This window comes from Lagopus muta, chromosome 2 (genome assembly GCF_023343835.1).
Source record: "Lagopus muta isolate bLagMut1 chromosome 2, bLagMut1 primary, whole genome shotgun sequence".
NCBI lineage: Eukaryota > Metazoa > Chordata > Aves > Galliformes > Phasianidae > Lagopus > Lagopus muta.
The window spans coordinates 18350009-18377245 of record NC_064434.1 but is presented as its reverse complement, the minus strand read 5'-3'; the positions used below and the strand labels follow the sequence as shown (position 1 = coordinate 18377245).

The 27237-nt window shown below is 34.6% G+C and overlaps 1 protein-coding gene across 1 annotated transcript in view; it reads left to right on the top strand.

Moving 5' to 3' along the window:
- The window catches only part of SNTG2 (syntrophin gamma 2), a 144051-nt gene that overhangs the window by 83154 nt on the left and 33660 nt on the right, over positions 1 to 27237 (top strand). Inside the window, exons 11-13 of the mRNA XM_048934715.1 lie at positions 3828 to 3866; positions 16761 to 16877; positions 23925 to 23996. Of these exons, the coding sequence (XP_048790672.1) occupies positions 3828 to 3866; positions 16761 to 16877; positions 23925 to 23996 (228 nt within the window). The remainder of the gene's footprint in view (positions 1 to 3827; positions 3867 to 16760; positions 16878 to 23924; positions 23997 to 27237) is intronic.

The window sequence follows — 27237 nt, the reverse complement described above, 5'->3', positions numbered from 1 at the left end:
AGTTAAGACACAGTTGTGCCACTGTGAGCAGTATTTATGGTTTTTGTAAATAATTCCAGCAGCTTCACTGGAGGATGGTAGAAATTTAAAATTTGGTTTGAAGACAGGAATATTTGCCTCTTTTAAAAGGCGTGTTGTAGTATTTAAACACTTTCTGCTATGCCTAAATGTGCAGGTGTATATAAGTGATACATTCTATCACTGTACAGAGAAATTTCTGACTTAAGAATTATGAGCTTTGAACTTACATATAAAAAGAAAGAGGGCAGATGGCTTCCTTTCATTAAACATACACACATAATATGTGTGATAAATACAGATGGAAATAAAATCCTTGAATGTCTATAATACACAGGAAGCAACATAAAAATTTGACTGTCTCGGTAGTACTACAAACAGTCTTACTGATGGGATGAAAATATGATACTTTTTTCTTGGTGCCTTTTTTTTTTTAATGTTAAATTCAGAAAATCTTGTTTGAAAGTGCTACTTATCAAACCATTGAGACTATAAAGGGAAGTCAATAAGGATAGGAATTTCATCGCCTAAATTTAGACAAACAGTAAGCAATTGTGTACAACCCTTTTAGAGGCAGAAAAGAAGAAATAGGTACCTGTCAAGATCTTTATCACTCTCTCTGCTGACTAGAAAGATAGTATATCAGATGTAAAAGTATTATTATTTTTAACATTGTCAATAGTGAGATAAATCCCTACCTGGGAGATATTTAGATCTAGGTGTGTAGTTCTAAGTGATTTCATCCCCATTCCGTTCCTGCCCTGTATGTATTCATTTAAAACAGTGTAGTAATTACAGTTGCTTAATGCTTCCAAGTTGCCTGCTGTCTTTGAAGATCCAAGGTTTTGGTTTTAGCCCCTCCTGATGTTTCCAGTTATTACACTGCAGTGCTGAAAACTCATGCAGTCCCTGCAAGGTGTTGCCTATTCCATTTGTATTCCTGTCTAAGTGCATCAGCTGTGCAGGGATATAGAGAGCACCTGCTGCCTTGCAAAGTGGAGAGTGCATACTTTTCTCTCCTCCTGATGTAACGTGATGCAGAAGGAGATCTTTCTGCTCCCCTCAGTTACATTAGGGCTGCAGCCATCCCTGCTTTGAATAGGGAATGAGCTAAGGCTGTGCAGTGAAACACTGTGGAATAGGAAGCATTACTTCCTGTACCAGAAGGAGTCTGGACTGATGATGAGAATGCTCTTCCTTCACTCACCAGAAAAACTGCATGGCCTGTCTCATGCTTAGGTTTCCAGGCTTATTGGAACATAGTAAAATAAAAAGCAAGGTAGCAAAATTCTTCCTGTTACATTGAGTGCTGAAGTAATTTGACTGAACCATAGAGGAGGGTGAAAGAGATATGATCTCCACTAGTTCTGATTATCTGCACTAGTTTATATTATTGTAATATTTATGATGTCTTTGAGTTGACTTACAAGGAAATAATATTTTCTGTGTGTGTAGCTTGACTCCTGTGTAGTTACTTTGTGCATATGTTTGTTTCTGAAGCACTGGAGATCACCTGTAGCTGAAGTTGAGCATTGTTTTATGGTATTCTTACTGATGTTACAGTGTTTCAGGTGTCTTTTCCTTATGTCCTGTACAAATACTCACATTACAGAGTGTGGTTCTTGAGTTCCCACTGTATTGATACTCTCGGGGCCCTGAGAGCACCAAGAAGCTCTTCTACCTTTTCCTCTCCCCAGGGCTCCAAGTCCATGCAGGACCATGGCTTGAGCTGCTGTGGTCAGAGCTGTGTGTGAGAGCTGCGAGGAGCCATGCTAGAGGCCCCACTTCAGTCCTCTCCCTTTGTCCTTGTCTTTGCTATGGTGCACATGAACTGCAGGCAGTTCCCTATGTCTGTTGTGGTTGTTCCCATTCTTCCTCTGGGATGGTGGGAAGGTGCAGCAGAGCATGGTGGGGCCCCTCTGGGAGTCTGATCAGCTCTCCCAACAGCACAGGGTGACAGCCAGGCATGGCAGCTGCCCCAGGGTCCCAGCAGGTCAGCCTTGGCCAACTCAACCCCTGAGGTGCAGTTAGCCCCACATGTCTGTTCTCATCAGCATACCTGTTCTGTTTGACCACTCAATTCAATATAAATAGGCTGAAAAATATTCAGAGAGAAGGAGTCCTGATGGACCGTGATAGATTAGGGCTGACCAATAACTTCATCTAGCCAAGGGCCTTGGTTTTAGTCTGTGTACAGTAGAGGCTCCTGCTGTCGTCCTGTACTCCTCTTATACTTCATGTTTTGTTCTAGGGCCATTTTGTTTGCAGTCATAGATAATTTACTCTATGCAAAATAACTGCTTGCTATCACCATCTATTAGTTATGTGTACGTATATATCATTACATTCCACAATGGTACTTTGTGAAAACCAAATAAGCAACAGTCTCATGGTCAGTATATTGTTATTTTATCAATAAACAAGTTAAACAGCTTCAGAGAGCCCACAAGAATTCCAACAGACCCTGGCACATCCTGGAACTTCTGCAATTAGTTGTAACACAAAGCCTGTTGGCTGCTTCCGTGCATATTTTCAGGACACGGATTGGATGGAATTAACTTTCTTCATTGCAGCCCTCATGGTGCAGTGATTTGCATTTGTGGCTAAATCTGTGTTGATATCAGTGTTTTGGCTGGTGCTAGTCAGTGCCTTTAGGGCATCAAGGATTTATCTTTTTCTCAATCTGAACCACCCTCAGTAAGGAGTGGGCAAGAAGCTGTGAAGGGTCATAGCTGGAACAGCTAACTTACACTGATGAAGGAGATATTCCGTACCATCAATGCTGTGCTCAGCAATAAGTATGGGTTAGTGGGAAAAGATGGGGGGGTTTTCTTCCATAACTGCTGGGAGACTAATTGGACATCTGGTTGCTTGTAGCAGACACTGAGAGATTGCCTTTGGATCACTTCTTTTTTTTCCTTTTTCCTTTGCTTATTAAACTGTCTTTATCTTCACCCTTAAGTGTTACTGCTTTTCCTATTTTTAACCTCTTCCTGGCGGAACAAGGAAGCAAGAAGGCTGAGAACTACGTGACTGCAAACATGCTCTGCTTATCCCCAGATTTCATCTTACAAATCTACTATTGCCAGGATGCAAGACAAGATTCTGGATTTCTTCTGCTCTTTTCCTGTATCGATTGTAGCTTTTCCCATGCATAATTGTAGTGTTTGGTATTTATCATAAACTTTTCACCATTTATAACATAGGCCAACAATGTCACTGGAGGTACTCATCATCTTTCCGGTTCTTGCAGTCTTTATCCCTGCATGTAGAGGAATACATATTTCCACTAATTAAGTCTTATTTTTAGATTCCATACTGTTAGTATACTTACTAATACTTCACGTAAATCAGAGAGTATCTGCCAGTGTTTGCCCACCACTCATCTCTGCAAATGGTATCTGCCAAAGAAAATCTAAAATCAGACTAACTCTAATCTGAACAGTAAACAAGAAGAAAGATAAGTAATTTATACTGAATGGTAACTAAGAGGAAATTCTAAGCAATGTTTGCTTCATCTCTAATCATGTCTTAAGCTGTAAGTAAGGTGTGTACAGTATAATATTTTTACACAGAGTGGAAAACTTAAATTCAAAAATGCATATCTTTATTAAGGATTTTATGAAAACTTTTGAGTCTTTTGTTTTATAAACTTAGCAATAATGTAGTATTTATGCATGGAATTTTTAAATTTCTTATTATTTGGAAGTGAATGCAGTGTTTAGTAACTGTCTCAGTGCTAGCTGCATCACAGAAACACTTTACATCAGTTTATTAATAACTGTGTATTCTGCTTCTCTGTTCTATAGATGAAAATGGCAAATAAATGCTCTTCTCCCTCAGACCAGGTAAGACTTTCATTATGTTATCCACATTTTCTGATGATTGCTAAGTTGCAAAATTTGCAGTAAGCTATTAGCAAACACTGAAAGTTTTCTTTGGTTTTAAGTTCTGAATTAAATTCTACTTAGTACATGATGTATATACATGACAGAGGGGTACAGTGTAACTTACAACTGTACCTTGGAAAGCACCAAGTGTGTTTGTCTGTAGTATAATCACAGTGAGTCTGACAAGTTAAGCGTGTGCTTAAATCTCACATAGTGCACAATTAGCCAACAAGTTATGGATCTAATCTGCTTTGAACATGTCATATTGTGCAGATGGCATATTTGCCATCATCCTTTGTCTGGGACTTCTAAAGGTCAGCCTGGTGAGCTATTTCTTCTGCTCCTGCTAGCCAAATGTCCCGAAGTCTCAAATGAATTTATCAAACTGGGAAACCTTCTTACTTCAGATCTTTTTCTTTTACTATGTAAAACGTAATTTTAGCATTTTTTCAGGTTAATCCTGTAAGTTTGGGAAACACTTTGAAGATTTTATTGGAAATTTTCACTTTATAGGTGCTTTCACAGCATCAGTCTGGCATTGAACCATTACTCAGGAAGAAAGAGCCCAATCCTTGCACTTTCTAAAAAATTCTGGTTTGTGGATTAAAAACTGAAAATGATGCAAAGTATCTTCCATATTTAATGTTTTATTGAAGTAATTTATTATAGAATTTTATTGCAGATATTAAAAACTGAGTAAAAAATGCTTCTTACTGGGAATAAATAAATAATTGTTACTAACATGGCAGATTGAATGCTCTTTTATATGTCACTGATTTGTCATTTGTAAAACGTACTTGTAAATTTACATACTTTTCTAGAAGCTATTAGAAATATTTAACTATTGACATGTTCTTACGCATGATGTTATTTTGTTCTATTTGTGCCACTATTCGAAAAAAAATGCACCTGAAAAAAAATGCACTCTTTAATTCTGTGTATGGCAGATAGCCAGCAATTGTCCCCAAACCAAAATAAATACTACACTGTATAAGAAGGAAGCATTTAATTGATCTCTTTGCCATGGTTTTTAATTATTAATCAAGTCCGTATGAAAAACTGTTGATTACGAAAGGTAGGGGAAAAAGTATTGAATATGAAATGGCAATTCCTTGTTTTTTAAAAAATATTGAGGACAGTGATACAGCCTGACATTTGATTTCCTGAATTAGCAGGTTAGTCTCCATAAGCTGGCTCTCAGTGCAGAAAATTATCCCCTTCCAGAGTTATTCATATGAGGAACTTGGTACTGCTTCTTTAAATTATTCCTTATAGGAAACTTTTTTTCTGTCTTTCCTTTCATCGCTAGAAGAGAAACCTCCTAGGTTAGCATCTACAGTAAGTGCCTAAAATTAAGTAATACTTATCTCACTTTTTCTGTGCAGAGTATGAGAATAACAAAACAGAATCAGAACTTTAATGACAGGCTTGAATATTTGAGACAGGACTGACAAAAACAAACACTGGGTTTTCCCTTGTATGGAGAGTTACCCCAGCCTGTGTTGTGCCAGTTTGTCTGCAAGTAGAAGTATTAACAGGTATACAGGTATTATAAAAATTTAAGTTATTTGGTAAGTAGCACAGCTAAAGCTGTGGCTCCAAGTGGCTGTATAACCGCTGTAGATCTCAGAAGAAAGGGGGGCTGAGCCAGGTTGTGCATTATTTTATTGAGTATGAAGCATGTTTACAGTCACCATTTTCCAAGTACTGTAACTTTTGATTCAGCCTGATGCAATTTATGACAGTTCTCTAGGGACTTGAAACCACTTGATTCTGTGTTATCCGCAGGCGATTAGAATGGGGACTCAATTTTGTAAGAGACACATTGCTGGATTGCTGTGTGCCTTTTATGAAACAGTAAATTATGTGATTCTTAGTACAGAAAAACTACTTCTGAGAGTAGTTTATTAAATTTCATTTGCTGTTTCTTTTTAATCTTTTTAAAACTAATAGAAGCATTTCTTGTCTTCCACTAAAACAATACAGTTTCTTCTTGGTAGAAATAGGAAAATATTGATCAAATATTAACTAGGACAATATAGTCTTTATGGTATAAAACAGATTTTCACTGCTTCGTGTTATGTCTTTTGCCTTGTTTGTTTCAATTTTTGCAGATGGAGGAAAAGGTGAACTCTCTCTATGTGTATTTTCATTTTCTCTTTTGTAGTGATTATAAGGTTTTCAGTATTTATAGAAGTCAATAATTTAGAGCACTGGAAGAATCCAATATTTTCACCGCAGAAATACTTCACCAGAACTACTCACTGGCCTTCACAACCAGAGTCAAGACCTGCAATGGATGCAGTTGTGCATTAATTGAACCAACAGGAGTTTGGATCATTTTTTTAATTTTGATATTTCTAAAATGTCTTCAGTAAATAAAGAGACAATTGTCTAAACCATGAGCTCGCTCTTGACCTCTGGCAGAAATTATACAAAAAATGAAATCTGGAAACAACATATATGAAAGCACAGCATGTGACAAGGAAAGACTAGAGGACATAGATTAAGATGCCTCAGCAAGGGATAGATAGGCAACAAAACTTACCTGTTAGAAAAAGACAAAGACAAATGTTTGTCTTCTACGCAGTACATCAGAAGTCAGCCTTCTTAAAAGGCTTTTAAGTTGACCTTAAAAGGTCACTGCAACAGATGGTTACTGCAATTAGTACAAACAAAAATTACTAAATCTCAAGTTACACTGTGAGGAAATTTTTGATGATGTTTATTCTTTTGAGGCCTGGAGATATAAGAAAGGCTGGTCAAAGTCTGTTTAAATTTTAATATATTCATTGGTCCTTATTTTTTATGTTTTTTTTCTCATTTCTTTGGGTATTTCAACTACGAACTGTGATACCACCTCCACTGTTAATTAGCTTGTACTCTTTTTTACTATATTTTGACATTGTTTACCCAAGTAGAATTCCTAAAACACCTTACTCATCTGTCTGGCCTGTTAGTTTATCCCATTGTTATTAGCCATGGGCTTGAGCAGCCAGGCGATTTTCCCCTTGTGCTGTCTGCAATGTCCAACAGTTTCCCAAGGTATTACCTTGTCAGTTTAATGTCAGTCCAGGCTGGCCATCTTCCACAACCATGTCTCCATTGTGGCTTTGGAAAAAGAGGTAAGCATTCAAGGCTGTATGTACAAAATTACTTCAAGACAAGCAAGTTGTTTTGTTGTAGGGCCTTGGCAAATATACTGCATGTGATGATATACTGAAAATACTGACCAGAGGTTATCCATGACCTATGTGGAAACACTGAAAGAAATGGGGTTTTGATAATTAAAGAACAGAGCACAGAGATATAAATGAAATTTTCAGGAGTGTTAACTTAATGCTTAGTGATAGCAAGTACAAAAGGCAAGGAATTATGCTACACAAGCTACATATTCTGGATCACAGTGGTTTTTCCCTAGTTTTGAACTTAAGAAATTTTAGTTTTTTCTAATTAACCCAGAACAAAATATTTGAATTTTTGTGTATAGTAAATGATTTTATATCTAATAATAATTTGATAGGGTAAAAAATTAGTCTGATATATTTACAGCAAGCAATTCATGTTAGACATAAGGAAGAGATTTTCTTATCATTTGTAAAGCTAACAAAGCCCTAGAGAAATTATGCAATTACTTTTACTGGAGATCATTGGCTTTGCGTTTTGAAGAAGTAATGTACTGCATTTATCAGAAGCCTCTCTTTCCCTCTGTTTTTAATGCTATGTGGTCTTAATTCTGAGTAAAGAGATTTTCAAATATGGAGAGTTTTCCCATTATTCCTCCTTGTTAACTGTTGTCCCAGGTATGCCATGAACATTTTCTCTTGGTTTCATGCTCCAAGTTAAAAGGAAGCCTACATATACTCTTGTAGTTAAAAGTGTAGCATATGCTCATAAAATTAGTAAGTCTGAATTGTTAGTCTGGAGAAGTTAGATTCTTACAGACAATTTTGTAATTTGCAACTGTAAAAAGACAGCAGAACTAAATTCTTTCAAGTATGGAGTAACCACTTAAAGTACAATTGAGATGTTCCTTGGTGGCTGTTTTAACTTCTTTTGCATGGGAGGTCAGCTGTGCAAGAGAATTCTAGTGAAATTCTCTTGATCTGCTTCAAAGATTTTTCTTGGACCTCTTCTCTTTCACTGAAAATACAACTTACTCTAATATATAAGTACCACTTCAAAGCACTTGAACTTTTTAACCTATCAGTTTGCTATTATGTAGTACCTTTGTGGGGTAAATAATTATTTTGCTTATTTTTGAGAGAAGCTTGCTGCAGATGAAAAGGTAGGCAAAATTTGCCAGACTTTCCAGAACAAATCAAGAAATTATACAACTGTGTTTCTGAACTTATTTCATGGAGTGTGACACATTGTCTACAATACACACATTTCTCAGTTTCCACAGTGTTTACATTTTCCATTTGGTGTGTGTTGTGTTAATGAAATAGTTTATCTTAATTTTTTCTTTGAAATTGTGAAGTTTCTAAACATTGGATTCTAAAAAATGTAGAATAGATTCAGTGAAGGAAATGTACTACTATTTAAGTTGAAATGTTAAAAAAAGTGCATGTCAGTAGTGCTTCTTACCCTAATGAAGACTACTTCTTCCAACATTTAGCTTTTTCTGTGATTTCTCTGGCAGTGTGTAGTACAATATAGTTCTGGCTTCGGTCAGAAGTCATTTTCTCTAGTTAAGCTGTCTTCCTTAGCTGTTAGAATTTGTTAAAGAAAAATTGCAATTGTTCTTTATTCTCCTTTTTATTGTATTTTTCTGCTTTATGCCTTGTCAGAAAAACTAGAGTATGTCTTGTGGATTGTCAGAAAAACTTGGAGTATGCTCTTTGCAGCTTTTAGAACCCATTGTTTTTCCAAGTAATGTTATAGAACTATAAAACTATTTCACTGGATTAACACTATCAGTTCAATCCTCTTTCTGAATGATTCTCCAATTAAGATTATTTTAACAGATTTTCAAGTAGAACTGTTATTTCATTGTTTAACATGTAAAAGGAACCTAAGACTATATTTTCATCAGTTTTCTTCTTTGAAGACACTTTTTCAGTACCTGTGTTTTCAAAATTTTTTTCCTTTTCCAAAATGGCAGAAGAAACAGTTTGAGTATTTGGTGAGGAAGGGAATAGCTTTTTAGGTATACTTTTTAGTTGTTGTAATATGTTAAGATACAAAATAGAAAAATAGGACCAAAAGCATGAGAACATGAATTTTCCATTTTTAATTAGTTTAGATAGTTCCTGCTACACAAATAGTCCTACTGATTTAGTATAATACAAGAATGCAAACAGAACTGGAAATCTGCTAATACAGAATAAGGAGGATCATGATAGTTAAATAAGATTTGACCACATATTGCTGAGATATGAATGTTGCTTTTGAAGTGAGAAAAGGAACTATTGTGCATCATGAATAAAGAATGAAATCTAATTAGGTAAAAGAATGTTCCGATTCAGGTAAAATTAATTCTAATTGCAGAAATACTCTGTGAAATGATGTCCATAAAAATGACAAACTAAACCGGAAGAACTAACAAGAAAAGATAGGGGGAAAGTACAGTATGAAGAGGTCAAGATAAAACTTCAGCAGTTTGATATCACAGACATAAAATTTAAGTGACTGAACTGAAAGGAAAAGGATTTATAATTGGATCTAACAGATTTTAAAAATCTGGGTCTTGTTTTGCTGATAGCCATTTTCTTGATCTCTAGATTCAATGAGAGAACTCAAATGTTTTCCTATCTAGATCACTAAGTATTTAAACAAATACAATCTCCCAGAAAGAGGTGTGAATATGCTCAAGTACTGAAACTTCTGGTAATTTCATCAAACGCCAGAGTAAGTTGCTCAGAGAGGCTATGGAATCTCTATCTTTGTTTGATATTAAAAAACAAATCATATTAATTATTATGCCATATATTATATGTTTTATAAGTTGATAATTAAAACTCAAATGAACATGTTGCTGAGCAAACTTATTTACATTGGCTACAAAACAGGATATTGGACTGAATGACCTCCAGAGACCCCTCTCAGACTAAAACTATAATTTTATATTTTAATTAATAATTATTTTAATTATTTATATTATATAGTAATTCTGTGTGGCTCTTCTTTCCAGAAAGGCCCTTATATATTGTCAAAGAGAAAAATCTGGGCTCTAACAGAGCTATTTTGATGTCTGACAGAAGGCTAATAGATTAATATTTTCAACTGAGTAGAGATATGCATTTTGTTTTTTCACATCTGCTCACAGGACAGATACAACTGATATTTAGTCATGGAAACTGATTTGCATGCTGCCTGCTTTTCACCAGGCATTCCTTTCACATGACAGGCAACTGTGCACTGTAGAAGGGCCACAGAACTCAGATCAGTAGTTGGGCCACTATTACTCGGAGCTATAGTACATATATTATTGGTTTACCACTATCTGTAGTGCTCAGAAAGAATTTTTTTCAAATGCCATTTATTGCATTCAGGAGTGAGCTTTGTGTTCTGGATCCTAACCTGAGCAAGAAGACTATTATGAATATAGTTAGTGCCATCAGTCCCAAGACTCACTGCCTCCTTATTAAAACAAGTAAAGATGTAAACTAATTATCACTACACATAAGACTCTGAATAATCTTTATGTATGTGAAAGACAGATAGAGAAGGTCATAGAGATACAGGAAATCTATTAGCTTTTCTTCCCTCTACAGAATCATAGAATCGCTCAGGCTGGAAAAGACCTTAAAGATCATCAAGTCCAACCATGACCTAAACATACTACCCTAAATAACAACCATCTGCTAAATCAACACTCCCTCCCAACTTGGTGTCGGCTGCAAACTTGGTGCACTCAATCTCCTCATCAAGATCATTAATAAAGATGTTAAATAGAAGCCCCAGTACCGAGCTCTGGGGGATACTGCTTGTGACTGGGAGTCATCACTCCAGTATGTGTTCTTTTCAAAATAAGCTCTACCACTTGTTTTCAAAAAGACTATAAACAATTTACTAAGTTATCTCAAGATGTACTTCTCTTTGCTTTCTTAGTTTTGTATTGTTTTGTGATGCATCAGGGAACAACACTGATTCTTGATCTGCAGGCCAAGCTGGCATCTGTAGTAGGTTCTTATCTCACTTTAATAATACAAGTGTACCCATCTGTTTTGACTTTTCATACATCAGAGATCTACTTGACTTTCTTTATTTCCCTCTTGACTGTTAGGCTTCATTTGTCTTTTGTAACAGTTTAACAATAAGTACTATATACAAAAGGTACTGATGGATTTATTAAATGTAACACGTTAAGTTTGCAGTCATTACAGCATTGAGATGTCTTATTGCTGTAGGAAAATAATAAGCATAAATAAGTTCCATTTATCTGCTAGAATTGGATTACATTTTGTTACTGACTTGTTAAGTCTCCTCATAATGAGTGCTGTTGTTCATTTTGTTTCTACAGGAACTTTTCTTATTCATATTAGATCACAATAGAAACTTGATAATACGTTGATGATCTGTGGGTAATTTTCCATACAGAATCAGATAGTAGTCTTAAATTGATTATGTAGTATGGAAACAGAATGGTAAAAGCTGTCCTGAGAATGGTATAGTTCATAGTATAATGCCTAATTACTCATTGAAAATTCAAATGTCAGAATTCAGTCCAAATAACAGAATTTTTTTTTTGTGTTCTATTTCCATTTGAAAAAACTGCATTTTTAAAAATGTATATATGTATGCAGAAGTTAAGCAAACACTGATTCTGATAAAGGAAATTCTATTTTCCTTCTTTAATTTTAAAAACTTTTTTTTTTCTTCTTATCATGGAATCATAGAATGGTTTGGGTTGAAAGGAACCACAAACTCCAACCCCCTACCACATGCACGGCTGCCAACCTCCATATCTAATACTAGACCAGGCTGCCCAGAGCCCCATCCAGTCTAGCCTTGAACACCTCCAGGAATGGGGCAAGCATACATTTGGTATCTTCTTTATGTTTTTTCCTCCCAGATATTTTTACCATGTTTTCCCCTTCATATACCTGTATAGTGTGCTTTTGTTTGTTCTCTCCACTTTAATTTTCTGTTTTGTCATATTCCTGTATTTTCTATTCAGTAGGAAGAAAAACCTAAACTGCTTAGTATCTTTTCCATTGTCTTTTTCAATCTTGTAATTTAAAAGATTTTTGATGGGTGTTTTATTCTTTTAAAATAACATTGAGCAGTAGCACATCCTGTTTTTGTGGATATATATATATATTTTCTTTTGTAAGACACAAATTAGAAGGCTGTGTTTTTCTTATTTCTACTATGAAGTATATAATTATTTCCTTCTTCCACAAGCTATGAGGACAAAGCTCAGTAAAGGTTCCTAAGGGAATAAAGAGTGAAGAACTGTTGATCTTATATTTCTTAGGAATTATAATGACATTTAGAAACAAAAAAAGTTCTCAATGTTTTTAATGGTTCTAGTATAATGTTTGTTTTGATCATACATTGTTTGCTGGTTTTTTTATTTTTATGTAAGTTCTTCCTGAAACTGAAGTTTTGTAAGTTGTTTCCATTAAGCAGACTAATATAGAGAGCAATGTATTTGAAATGTAACTGAAGTAGTAGTGTTTAGTTTTTGAGGAAGTATAGGTTACCTTATTCCATATTGATGTATTTTTTCATAAGAATTTAGATGAATGAGAAGTTAAATACAATATTAGAATGTTGTAATAGTTCAGTGAACCTTTCCCTCAGAAAGAGGTTGAATTCTCCCAGAATCTAATTCAGAGGATGTGTTATTGTATTATTTATTGTATTATTCATTTTTGTCTGAGGTTGAAAGAGATTCTACAAGCGACCCTTGGGACAGCTTAACATTCACTTTATGGATGTTAGTAGTTAAGAAAACCACCTCTTTTTGATGTGAAGAATCAACTTTAAAGCTGATTCTGATCTATTGCAGGAAGACTGATCACAGTATTGTGTGACTAATAAAGATAATAATGCAGTTCCATTTCAGCAAAAAACTTAGAGCACATGCCCAAAAGTATGTCTGCAGCTAATCAAAAAATGCATTCTGTGTTGATAGCTAAATACATTTTCAAAAGAATTACATAGAAGATTAAGTGCTACACTAAATCATGGCTATAATGTTTGGCACTGCTACCAACATCTTGCAGTCATAGATAAGAATACAAGAGTGACAGAGTCTTCATACAAAATCTATAAAGTAACTAAAGGATATTATTCCCATTTCACAGATGGAAAATTTTGGCAAAAAGAACATGTTCATTGCAACGAAATATTTTACTTCAAGTTAGAGAAATTCACTACCCTTTCTCTAAGTGTAAGAAAGTCAAAAGGTTATGGTTGATTTTTGCATTACGGTTGGTACATAAGACCTATGCTTACAGGCCAAGTTTTGGTTCCTGTCAACTAGATGAATCAAGTTAAAAATTTTATTTTCAGTAACAGAAAATGACACACAGTTTGAAGTGAAAATACACCTGACAAATGGAGTTGCAGTTTTCAGATACCATCCTGCCCTGAGTTTCAGCTAAGAACTTCTAAGAAATTCTGATCTAGTACATAGAATGTAAATTTTTGGCTTGTTGCTAGATGTATCATTATATTTTTCAATATGAGTCATGCAATTGGTTTAATATATGGTGCTTGTTGAATGGCCTGGTCAAGCTGAAGACTTCATCCACGACTATGTTTTTATATTTGACATTGTGGAATTCTTTTGCAAATGCTGTTTTAAAAGATGATGATTCTGATGGCAGTGATGATAATGATAAATGAAAAACAATAGTGAGCTAAATCTTTTATTTCTCAATGTAGTCAGTAAATTATTTAGTAGTTATACAGATTAATGAATTGCATGCATTTGCAAGTCAGCAATCATGAATTTCAGCATGTAAAGGAGAATAACGTATTGTTTGGATCCTGCGATTTGGACATAGTTGTTTTTTCTCAGGATTATTTCATATTATATTATCATGCTGATAAAAGCAATATTTAACTGGCAAAGCACAGAGGGTCGTTGTTGGCAGTGCAGAGTCCGGTTTGAGACCTGTAACTAGCGGTGTTCCTCAGGGGTCAGTGCTGGGTCCAGTCTTGTTCAACATCTTCATCAATGACCTTGATGAGGGGATAGTGGCCACCAAGCAACTAGCAAGTACAAGCACTCAGCATACCAAGCGTACCAAGCAAGTACACCACTCAGCAAGTTTGATGATAGAACGAAGCTGGGAGGATTGGCTCACACGCCTGAAGGCCGTGCTGCCATTCAGCGAGACCTGGACAGGCTGGAGAGCTGGGCAGAAAAAAACCAGATGAGGTTCAACAAAAGCAAGTGTAGAGTCTTGCATTTAGGGAGGAATAATTGCATGCACCAGTACAGGTTGGGGGATGAGCTGCTGGAGAGGAGCTCTGCAGAGAGGGACCTGGGTGTCCTGGTGGACGACAGGTTGGCCATGAGCCAGCAGTGTGCCCTTGTGGCCAAGAGGGCCAATGGCATCCTGGGGTGCATTAAAAAGAGCGTGGCCAGCAGGTCAAGGGAGGTGATCCTCCCCCTCTACTCTGCCCTGGTAAGGCCTCATCTGGAGTACTGTGTCCAGTTCTGTGCTCCCCACTACAAAAAGGACAGGGATCTCTTGGAAAGAGTCCAGCGGAGGGCCACAAAGATGGTGAAGGGCCTGGAGCATCTCCCCTATGAAGAAAGGCTGAGTGAACTGGGTCTGTTCAGCCTTGAGAAAAGAAGACTGAGAGGGGACCTGATCCAGGTCTATAAATATCTAAGGTGTGGGGGGCAGAATGGCGAGGCCAGACTGTTTTCAGTGGTGAGTGGAGACAGGACAAGGGGAAACGGCTGGAAACTGCAGCATAGGAAGTTCTGCACCAATGTGCGCAAGAACTTCTTTGCAGTGAGGTGACGGAGCACTGAAACAGGCTGCCCAGGGAGGTGGTGGAGTCTCCTTCTCTGGAGATGTTCAAGACCTGCCTGGATGCCTACCTGTGTGACCTGGTGTAGGGAACCTGCTTTGGCAGGGGGGTTGGACTCGATGATCTCTGGAGGTCCCTTCCAAGCCATACAATTCTGATTCTGTGATTTCTTATAGTTTGGAGTGATTTATCAGTGATACCGGGGCATATTTTGCTAAAATGTTAAAGTATCTGAACATTTTGTTACTAAACCCTTATTGTTACTAAACCTTTACTGACTAGTACAGATGCAACATTCTGATGAGAGTTATTGGATTTACACAATAGAAAAGTGAGAATTGTAAAGAGTGTTATATTTATCGTGTTATTTCGTAGAACTTTTTAAAACATTAACATTGGAGCTCAGAAGAGTATAGTAGACACAGTCATAATCAACATATTGATCTATATTATTATTCCTAAACAATTTTATAGCTAAAAGCTATTAGTTTGGTATAATAAATAACTTGAAAAATAAATATGTGAAATCGTCATGATACAAAACTGTGAATGTATTTCTATACTGTTAACTGTTCCCTATCATTTTTTCTACTTTTTTTGCTCTAAAGCAGTAGCTGCATATACACACACCAAGTTTTCAATAAAAAAATGCATTTTTGAGTTGTTTGGATTTGTTTTTTTTTTTTTTTTTTTTAGTTATTGGTTTTGTTTTTGTTTTATAATGTATCCATAGAACAAATGCTGAGGCTTTCATGTGATTTAATGAATACTTTCTCCAGTCTTTATTTCCACTGACTTCCAGCAGTGTTCCATAGAGTCAGAATATTCACAAGCGTTATGGCATTTCTGCCCCTGTATTTTTGTATTTTTCATAAGTGTATCCTTAATTGAAAATGAGAAAAGATTTCAGCAGTAGCTAAATATCCAGGTTGGTCGATCTAGGGTAACCTGTTTCAAGGGTAATATGCTCCTCTTAAACACTTCAGCTTTCATTTTGTGTACATTTAGGTTGTCATTTTTCATGAGAAATTACATTCATAATATTCTAATGCCACAATATGGCAATATACTTTCAGAAATTTGCATTTCCCTCAGAAAGGAAGGCTGTGCTCCTACTTAATTTTATGTTTTCTTAAGATTAATCTGTCTGAAATATAAAGAAACATATTGTAATACTGTTAGAGAAAACTTCTTTAATTGATGAAGTTGACATTTAATTCCAGCAGAATATAAATCACTGTCATGAGATAAAACGTATATAAACACTGTAAGACAATTAGTGTGACAGAGACCCTTTGTTAACAATGACATATGTAAGCATACAGAAAGCTATTAGATTTCAGATAACTCTAGTGACTTACTCAGATGTATTTTAGAGGTTTAAGGAACTGAAATTCTATTATGTCCAAGATTTGACTGCGCTATATGTAGGTTTATAAACTGATGGCTGGACTGTTTCAGTACACCTTTCTGCTGGCTCAAGTGGCACACATATATTGACTTTTAAAATGGTAACTATGGACCTCATAATATAGACAGATTCACTGTCTTGGAACACTTGATTTTATGAAAATTACTTTTTTTTTTCCTGTGAAATCCACCTTTTCTCATTAGTTGTTGTAGACAGACAGTATATACGGATCTGTTAATTTCACTACCTGGGATAGGAGCAAGATTCAGACAATTTGCACTGAAAAAATAAAGCTTCTTTGAGGGCTTTTGACCTGATTTGTCTTTTTCACATGATTAAGGGGCTCAAGAGTGTGATAGTGATAGGAAGGAAAGCATGAAGAAAATGATACGTTCTCACTAAGATGACCACTTTTCCTTGTGGAAAGATTTAACCTATTCAGATATATCATTGAAAAACATAGATCTTTGATCTTCAATTATTTTCTTTTACAGGTCATTCATATGGGATGGGTACATGAGAGACTTGAAGGAACTGATTCGTCTCAGCTCTACAAATTCAAGTTTCTAGCACTGAAGGGTTCATCCTTCTACATTTTCAGTACTCCACCGGTAAAAAAAAATATATAGTATGTTTTGCAACAGTTCCATTGTAAATGGAAACCTATTTGTTATTATCTGAGTTTGCTTTTTGTTACCAAGTGAATGTCAGATGAGATTTCAAAAGAAGTTAAAGCTGTAAACTCCACTTAATTTTAATGAGCTTTAGCTACTTAACCTCTTTCAAGGTCTTCTGAAAATATATCATGTCTGGATAGCTCAAAGAATTCCCAATAGGAAATGTAGTGGTTTTACTTTTTAAAGGTTTTAAGATCAATTTTTCTTCAGCTAGTTACAGCCAACATTTTTAATTAAACTTTTCTTTAGTTTTCATAGATGTAATGAGTCGCTAGTCACTCTTTTCTTAAAGAGAAGATACATCCATACTAACAGTAGATGGATCTGGATCTTGTATACAGGCAAGGGGTTGATGTGTTACTTTTCACATAGTCTATTTTGATCTTTTCCTTCCAGAGTGCCATTGCTTTAAACAAATCAAAAGAACAGTATGTGAAATTAGAATCAATTTCAATTAAATAGCTTTATTCTGATGCTCATAAGGTAGTTCAATTTCCAGTTTCTTCAGCTGATCCAGTGAAAATCTCATTGCGTAGTACTGTGCTATCTAATTTATCTTACTTAAGTATGTACTCTTCAACCTTATAGGCTGAAACTATCACAGTAACATTTTCTCTTGACTGAAATTCTGAATCTAGGAATTTCTATTAACTTCAATCCTTTTTTTTCTTTTTAATGATCAAGTAATAGGACTCTTTAAAATGCAAAAGCACATCTTAGGAAAAGTTGTGAAGTTTTTTTCTTTATTTCTTTATTTTTTGCCCATATGTTATGTCAATGAAAGAATTTTCATTTGATTTCTACAATCCATTTAAAGAGCAAAAATCACACAAAACCTTAAACTAATATGAAATGAGAAAATGTTAAACAGGTTTTTTGTCTTAAAAAAAAGAAAAAAAAAAAGCACACATTTCTTGCATATTGACTTAGCACTGGTCTATTTATGGAGAACTGGAGTGTGATTGCTTTTTTTCCCTCTTTCCATCATTTACTGAAGTGTCCTAACCTATGAGTTTTCTTGATTTTGCTTTACCTACTCCTTCTCCAGGTGGGGGTTAATGAGTGATAAGCAGAATGGGTACTAAGCTGGGGTCAATCCATCAAAGTGTGGTGGGATAGACCCTGACTGGAGAGACCCTACCCTGCCAAACCCTGTTCCCACCACCCCCAAGCAGCTGCCAGTCAATACTGCGCCCAGACACCAGTTCTCTAACACATCCCAGGTTTATAGCTGGAAAGATAGGTCTCCAAACAAAACCATGCAGAGAACTACTTCCACCATTTTTAGAGATATTCAATTGTACTTCTCTTATTATTTCTTCTACAGTTTTGCTTTTTTTTATTATTATGAATGAAAGATTAAATATGGGATTGTTCTGTCACAAAAATAAAATATTTTAACTTGTCTGATCTTTACAAGATAAGAGTTTCTGATTATGTTTTATTTCAGAGATGTTGCTCTGATTGTATTGCTGTTTGTGTGCTGAATCAATGTAGTGAATCACTGTGGTTTATGCAGAGTAGACGATGTGCAAATCGTATAGTTTAGTTATAGTGCCTTTACTCATAAGTTTTCAACTGATTATGAAAGGATCTGGTATGATTTTTACTCTTTTCCTTCTTGTGTAGGGGATCGTGAGTGGAAATACAGCTGCTAACTCTCATTTTTTATTAAGAATTCTGTTATTAAGAATGAGAATTAAGAATTCTCATTTTTTAAGGATGAGAAACGTGGTTATCCCTGCACAAAAATCAAGAAAAGCATAGACCAAATGTCAATTCTATAATCTGAAAGAATCTATCAAATGTAGTATTCTATTTATAACCTGCTTCAACAGTGTCTCAGATGGTTCTTCTAAAAATATGGAAGCATCATAATAAAAATAAATGTCAAGAAAATGTTGCTTATGAGAGAATGTTTTTTATGCATCATCTATGTGGATCATCTAAAACTTGCAGACTTAGTTTACAGATTGCTATAATTGAAATATGACATACTTCTGAAAATGCACATATGAACAATACCATGGCACGAACAGAAATTATTCTTTTGGAAGTGCTGATATACAAGCAGTATTTTAATTCATTCAAAAAAAAATCTGATAAATTTCTGCCAATTTTCATATCTTGAAAAGGTTCTGAATTTATACCGTGGAAGAAATGGAAGCATCATTCAAATTTGTCACTTAAAATATATATATAATTTTTGATTTCCACAAAATCGAAATTATTTCTTCTTATTGAATATGTGATAAATGTATGGGTAGACAGAACTGACTGATTTTTTATGTCTTACTTATGGTTTAGTATTGTGTTTAAAATTCAAGTTTTAAGAAAGCTATTCCTTTGGAATTGTGTTGCCCTTAATTACAAAACTTACAAAAATTTCCATGTCTTTTTCACTGTGGTTAAATAGGACTGAAATTAGACAGCTGGGCAATCTCTGAATTTCCTGCTTATAGTTTTCAGAAAAAGAATAAATGCAACAGTGGCCTGAGAGTAACAGAAAAAAAAAAAAAAAAAAAAAAAAAAAAGTTATTAAACTAATGTACTCTATTTTATCTGTTTCATCTTTGAAAAACATTGCAGAGAATCATTCATAATTTAGCAGCATTTTGTATGTAAGAGAGAATTGCCATGTCATTTCCAAATATTTGTGAATGCATGTTATATATAATGCCAATGTGAATTAACAAGAAACAGGTGGCAATGAGTTGTGGGGCATAGACTTCACTATGGATGTGTCTGGTTAACTTTCTAATTCTTATTTTTTGTCTTCACTTCCTTGCTAGGATCAGACTGCTATTTGGCATGTGTTTTGTAGCATCTAGTTTTAGTTTGTTTAGACATCTTTAGGAATCTTATACTGCTGTATCACAGTTCATCTCAAGACCATTTTTTTCATGTGTAATTTTTTTTTTTAATCTGTTCATAATTTTTAAGAGTTATATTTGGCTAATTTTTTCCCATTGTTAAAGAGGGCAGTGAAATAAACTACCATCAACCCAGAAGTATTTCATCTTTTACCTCTACAATTTTGTTATTCTGGGTGGATTGGATGCTTTTGAAAAGTGATACTCTTTTAAATGCAGCCCATTATTTTCTGTACGCATAGTGTAATCCTTAGTGCTGATGTATGCAAATCTTTTGTGATTGGTTTCACAAAATTTCACTACAGAATTTATTTAGATAATAAGTGTTCCTCCAGTTTGCTGCTTACTACCTGTATGTGGAATATGCATTTAATTTATTTTCTCTATCCTATTTTAAATTGTAACTGCTTTTTAAGAAAAAAAATATCATACATACATCTAAAACAAAGTATATTTGGAATATTTGCTGAGATTACTTGATTTAACTAATTAAAACTAGAAGATTTGAATAGCTTGGTGTAGTTTCTTAAGTCCACTGTGGTGGTTGTTTAGGAAACATGAGGTGCTTACAAGCAACTCACACTAAAAATTACTTAATTGAATAATTAGCATTTTTGTAACTGTTTTTATTGTAAGTGTTACTGTTTATTGTGTTTATTTCAGTCTCCCATGGTCTTAAAATTTTAACTTAAGATTCCTATTTTTGTATCCTACTTCATGTTTATTATCTCTTTGGTCCTCTGAGTGTTTTGATTCTTTCCAGATTTACTAGTTGACTAGAATTGTATAATCATTTGTGATCATGTGCAGCCACTGACAACAGCATTTTAAATTTAAGCATACTACAGTGGTTCTATAGTGGAAACCATATTAATGTCAGCTGTCTCTTTGGGTTCCAGTATCTCTTTGTTGTTTCCATTCCATAAGATTTCTCAACATGTCATTTATGTTGTGCTGGTGACCTTTCACACCGTGCTGTTCAGATTGTTTCACTTGGCTTTAGATATGATGGTCTTTTTTTGACATACTCAGAAAAAGAAAATCCTGGCTTATACAGGTGCTGGTTGTGATCTATGATTACTAGCTATCTCTGCTGAAAATATCATAATAGGTTACAGAGAGTCAAAAGATGAAAGAAATTCAAAGGTATTAAGGAGAAAACAGAAGCACTCAGAAAAAAATTTAATAGCACAGCAGTTTCACCATTTCCCATCATTGGTGGCACAAAAGAATTACAACAATCCAAATTAATCTACAGGAATAATAATTAAAAAAAAAAAAAAGTAGCAAATGTAAGCCATATCTCACCTGTTCTTGATTATAGAACATGTCACTAAATTATGTTTCATAAACATCAGATCAAATAGTGAACTAACCACCATTTTAGGCTGTAAACCTTATTTTGTAAGAAGCATGAAGATCCCCTTTGAGGGTCGACAGTGGTACGCCAAAGCTTGTTCTATTTATCATATAATCATAGAATGGCTTGGGTTGGAACAGATCTCAGAGATCACCTAGTTCTCTCACTCCCATGTCATGGGCAGGATTGCCAACCACTAAATCAGACACTTTTATTTTTGGCCGGAGTTTGCCCAGAGCCCCATCTAATCTGGCCTCTAATGATTTTATTTTACTTAATGATTTTATATTCACATCAGCTGTCAAACTAAAAAATATTTCCATATGGTAAGGATCAAGAAAAGGTGTACAGTACTTGTGTAAGTGAACATATTAAAAAGTGTAATGTTTATTTTTGAATTAGCTTTACAATTCCTCAATTCCAATTGTTTCTAATCTTCTGTGATTTCTTACTCTTAGTAAAAAGCAAACCTGAAATAAAATATTGAATAGACCTTATGTGAAGGAAAAGATTAATGGAAAAATAAAAATTAGTGATGTATGACTAAAAAATCCTACATCTTATGTAGTGATGAGATGACGAGTCTAGTATCTAAAAATGCTTTAAATTAATTTTCTAAGACAATTATCTTTAGATTTAAATGTGGCAAATTTCCTTCGGATATTATTGAGTACTTTGAAAGTTATTGTTAAGTAATGGTTTGAGATTTAATTCGTAAGGAGAAACTGCTCATTATATATCAGAATGAAAAAGTACATAGTGTATTTGCATATTTTACTGCATGCATTGTATTCAAGTGATTCTTCCCACTTGACTACTAAAATATATAAGTTTCACAATGAGAACCCTAAAGTATGACTCTCTTTATAACCTGAAAATAAGTGGTGGCAGAACTTTTTTTTGTAGAGGTCTTCAGTTCCTTTTGCAGTACATGATTCATCTGAACTATATCCAATCATCTAGAAGTTAAAGATCTACTATGAATTTGTTATAAACTTTCTTTCAATGACTGAAGATAAAAAGAATTTCCAAGGTCTGTTCATCAATCTTATGGAAGGGAGCTGTAAGGGCTGGAAGAAACCTCTGCTTTTGTTTTCTTCTTTCCCAGTTAACAAAAATTAAAATTAAATTTCTAAGAATTCGGTTTTACGTTTTTTAAGATGTTATTAACAATCAAGTTAGATACCACCTCTGTCTAAATTTAGGTGAGATAATTGCCATCTTCAGAATTCAAGTAAATTCTAAAACAGTGCTTTGAAAAGCATATGAAAGAGGACTAATGGTAATGTTCATTAGTTCAAATTAATGTGAAAAAAAGGATAAGCAGATAAGATTAGACAGAAACTAGCTCCGAGTTTACCTTACTCTTCCAAGGGCCCTCAGAGAAATACAGTTTGATAACCGGTAGAAGTCACAACAATAGTCTTCGGTGTTGTTGTGATGTGATAAAGTGATATCATCATTGTATTACAACACAATTTCTGAACCTTTGAGATTTAGAGTCCGTGAAGATGATCCCATTGAAAGTAAAAATATAAATCATGTTCATGTGAAACAACATGAGCAAGATTCATGTACTATAGCTGAAATTCATGCTATTATATACACTGAAATAATCATGTAAAGAATTTCACCATTCTTTCCTGGTTAACTTCTATTCATAGAACCGAGATGATTTGTAGACACATTTTGTTATAGCTAATACTTTGAGAGAGTGAATCTGCTCTCTTCCTTTGGAAAGTGAGGGAGGGGAAACTAACCAAGCTACATCTTCCCTGGTATTTTAAGGCATCCAAACTGTTAAAACAGTTACCAAAACACTGATTTCCTTGTGCTAAAAGCTTCAGAGTTCAGTTTACTCAAATTCTTTATAAATCTATACAGATATTCCTATTAATTTATCAGGTTAGAATTTTGCACTAAAACATGTAATTAAAACAATGTGTATTTCCCTGATATTTTTCATGCATGGGTTCTCTTTTCCTTATGCTATCTAGGCTAGATTCTGTTTTTAATAGAAAATAGATTAGCACAGTATGACAGTATTAAACAGTATATAAACAGTATTAGCACAGTACACATGACGTAGTCTTAAGGAAAAGTCTTCACCTATCATTCCAACTGTCAAATTTGAATAGCCTATAATGTGAACAAGATAAAACAACAAAACCAAAAGAAAACAAAATCCAGTTATTAGTATTCATTGTTATGTGTGCAGCTGACAAGCTTTTTAATTTCAAATATTGTAGTCACATAATCCTTTTCTGTTTTTAATATAAATATTAAGATAATGGTGCCCTACCGTATGTCAACTCAAACCTGTATTTAGGACCACATCTTGGTCTGCTGATGCTAAGGTTTTTATTAAATTGAGATATGGAGCAGAATACCTCTGTGTTTGAGAAGGTTCTCTATGTTAGCACAGTGAAAAATAAATATTATTATGTACCTCACCACAGAGATTACAAAAAGGTTTCCATCATGCTGTAGTAACAATGGAAAAGAAATCTCTCTAATTATATCATATATTTTAATTATAGTAAAACTCATGTAGATACTGTTTCTGGAAGAAACTGAATGCTATTTGACAGTATTTTTAAATGCTAGATATAAAATGTAGTTAACATTTGCTTATATTTAAAGCGTCTGATAGAATAATGATTGGTGAAATCTATATATTTTCTTCATCTTTAAATGATTTTAGAATGAAGAAGAATTTGTTCTTAATATTGTATTTTGATATTATAGGTAAGCACACTAGACTGGGTACGAGCTGAAAAAATGTATAACCTCTGTGAGGTTCTATTTAAAATTCACAAGGTAGGTTTCTGAACAATTATAATTATATTATACAGTAAAGAAAGCTTGCCTCTTCCTGTTGATGTTGAGATCAGTTTAATCTCATTTAGGGGTAGCTGACATTCAAGTAGCTTATTTGTTGTAATAAAACCTTTTTGCAATGACTGTTGCAGTATAATTGAATCTGGAAAACAGATTAAGGTCTAAGTAGGCAACTTCCTTAAGTTCTCCTAAACTGAAGAGTATTTTCTTTCCATGTGAGAATCAGACATGAAATGCTGATGATACAATCAGCTAATCATAATGGAATCAGATAATGTTATTTTCCTAGTAGCTTAAATTTTTTAAGTGAATGTATTGAAGAATGTTTTCTACATGAAAATGCTTTTATTTGAGTAATAAGAACTATACAATTCTGCCATTCTTAGACCATTCATAATTTGATAACATTATAGTTGTTTTTAACCATAAAAGGTGCAGTGATGTCCATTTGTGTACCATAAATTTCTTTATTTTTTCTACCATCTAGACATAGTGTCATATTTCTGTTTAGCTTGTAGCAAGGAAGGCTTTAGAACAAACTCTATTGGTCTGTGTAAATAGTTGACTTACAAAAGATATTTTTTAAGTAGTTGCATCAGATAAGTTAGTTCACTACCGATAGTTCACTACCGAATAATCAAAAAGAACTTTGCAGGCAAGATAGAGCTAGAGGAAAGATATTCCTAAGAAAGTAAAACTGAAAACTTTCTCAAGGAATAAACAAGAAAATCCTTTCCCATGAGATGCTGTTTCATTGAAAAATTCCAAACAAGCTCCAGTTCTCACCAGCTGCTGTCCTTCCCTCTGATGTTCCTCCTTTGAGCATGTACTCATGTTGTGGAGAAGGAATGTTGCTGTGTTACTGGTGCAGATCCTGGCTTAGCAATGCTACCAAGGGAGAGCTCCTTAGTTGATGGAGTACTTCTTGTGGATGCTTTTCTATCAGAACACAGTTAACTGGGACAGTGTACAGAAGCAAAGACCTGACAATAACACTCCACCCTGTACAGCAAAAAGAGTGTTGTTACCTGTTTCATTAAAGGACCAAATTGTTTGGAGAATAGAATGATGGAGTTTCCATGTCCTGGCTGCTCAAATTGCTTGTCCCAAACTGACTTTCCACAGCAGTGATATATTTCCTACATCAATTTTGAGGATTGTAATTTAAAAATAAATAAATAGTAAACATGATGAAGTTACAGAGTAAGAAGCACACAGACAAAAACAAACAAGCAAAAACAAAATTAAAAAAACCCCAAACAATAGCTCTCAGCCTTGCACTGACATCTCCCTTTTAGAGTTGTGTCAGCTCCGTTAACTGGCTGGTAAAAGAACCTGATGTCAGATGCCTGTTTTGCAGCTGTAAGTGAAAATTCCAGCCCATCAGTGTTTGATTTATACTCTAGGAAACCTTCTTTTACTGAGCAGGAGGGGATGATTCCCTTTTCTGATAGAAGTGAGAGAGGGAAGGGTCTTGGCCAGTGCCTTACCAAGAGCCTGACACTCTTGGAGTTGCAGACCTGAGCTGAGCTCCAGAGCACAGGCACTCAGCCAGGAGCTCAGTATTTCTTTTGTAGATGTAGCGTTAATGTAGATTAATGTGACCGTGACTGATCACGGGTATGTGCGGAAAGATCCTGACCATCAATGAAACAGCAGCAAAGAGCAGAGAATCTGACCCTGATTTTTTATTCTGTCTTATTAGGTTTTCTTAAAATTTACTTTTTCCAGGTAGATAATTTGGGCAACAACAAAACAAATACTCATACTTTTTGAAAAGGTTTTTCTCCAGTGTGGGTTTTGCTTTTGATTTTTCTCCTTCAAATATCGCTACCAATTTGAAAGCCACCCCTTTTTAATTTCAAAGATAGTTTATCCTTAAATCACATTCTGTGGTACTTTTTCATTAAGAAAAGGAAATGGGAAGTAAACTACCAAAGATTCAACCCTTTAATGTTCTTGACATTTTAATAAATTAATGTTTAATTGCTAGTCTTCATGAATACATTAACTAAAGTGCAAAAGCTCAAGTTCAGCACTTTAACCTCTTTTCTGTTGATCCTTTGGTATGAATGATGATGAGGCAAACTGAACAAATCCAAAAAGATGGAAAAAATCTTAAGAGATTAGAGTTCCTACATTATAGACTGAAAGGTGGAGTTTATGTTGTAAAAAATACAGATTGGGAGAGTGTTTTTAAGGATTTTCAGGAGCTGGTTAGAACTACTGCAAAGCCATGATGGAGAGTGCTTTTCTATTCTTAAGGGAAGGTGCACTTGTTACTCAACTGTAAGCGTCTCACCTGTGTTCATTAAGCAAAAAGAGTTAAAAATGGAAAATAAGCATCCAATATGGGAAGGGCATCTTATAACCATTTTGCTGTATTTTAGGATGATGTGTGTATACATGCATATAAATACATATTTTAATTCACATAGATATGAAAATATGTTAATTAGCATTCATATACATGAACACTTAATGGTAACAGGCAGGTGACTGAAAATGTGATGCCATTTATGTATTTCCTCCTAAATTTTCTTCATACTTTGTATTTACTGGAACTGTTAATGAAAAGCAGTATATAACATTATATGTGTTTTTAAAAGTAACCTGTATTAAAGATGTTTGATTTTCTTTTATTGCATAGTATTTCACACATCACATTTCTAAGTACAAAAAGATAAAACAAAAATATTTTAGTCTAACAGCCATGATGAGTACTATTCATTGGGTAGTATTGAAGTAGATGTAGGCTTATTACTTGTTACTCCGTGTGTACTTAACATGAGATGATATGCACTTATTTAATTCAGGTTCCTTTTTGCCAGTGCAAACAAGCATTGGAAAGTAGTTTTGAACTGCATAAAGACAAAAAGCTCTCCTATGCCAGCTGTAGGGCCTTTTTTGACAGCAAAGTCTCATGTACCCTGGTACAATTATGTATTGCCTCAGAGGTATGCCCTCAAATATCCATAATTTAACAGATAGGCAAGTAAATTGGATAAGTTTAGATATGCCAGCTTAACGTTATTCGGTAATTCACCTATATAAACAAAATATTCAGTATGAGTTATTTTGATCCTGTTTATGAATACGAGAGCAGTACACAAGGAAGATTGTACTGCTGAATCATTTGTTTCCTCTACTTTTTATTACTGAAACTGGATCTTCACTGCTGTCCTGCGAAGGTGTTTGTGCATCTAGAACAGAAAGGATG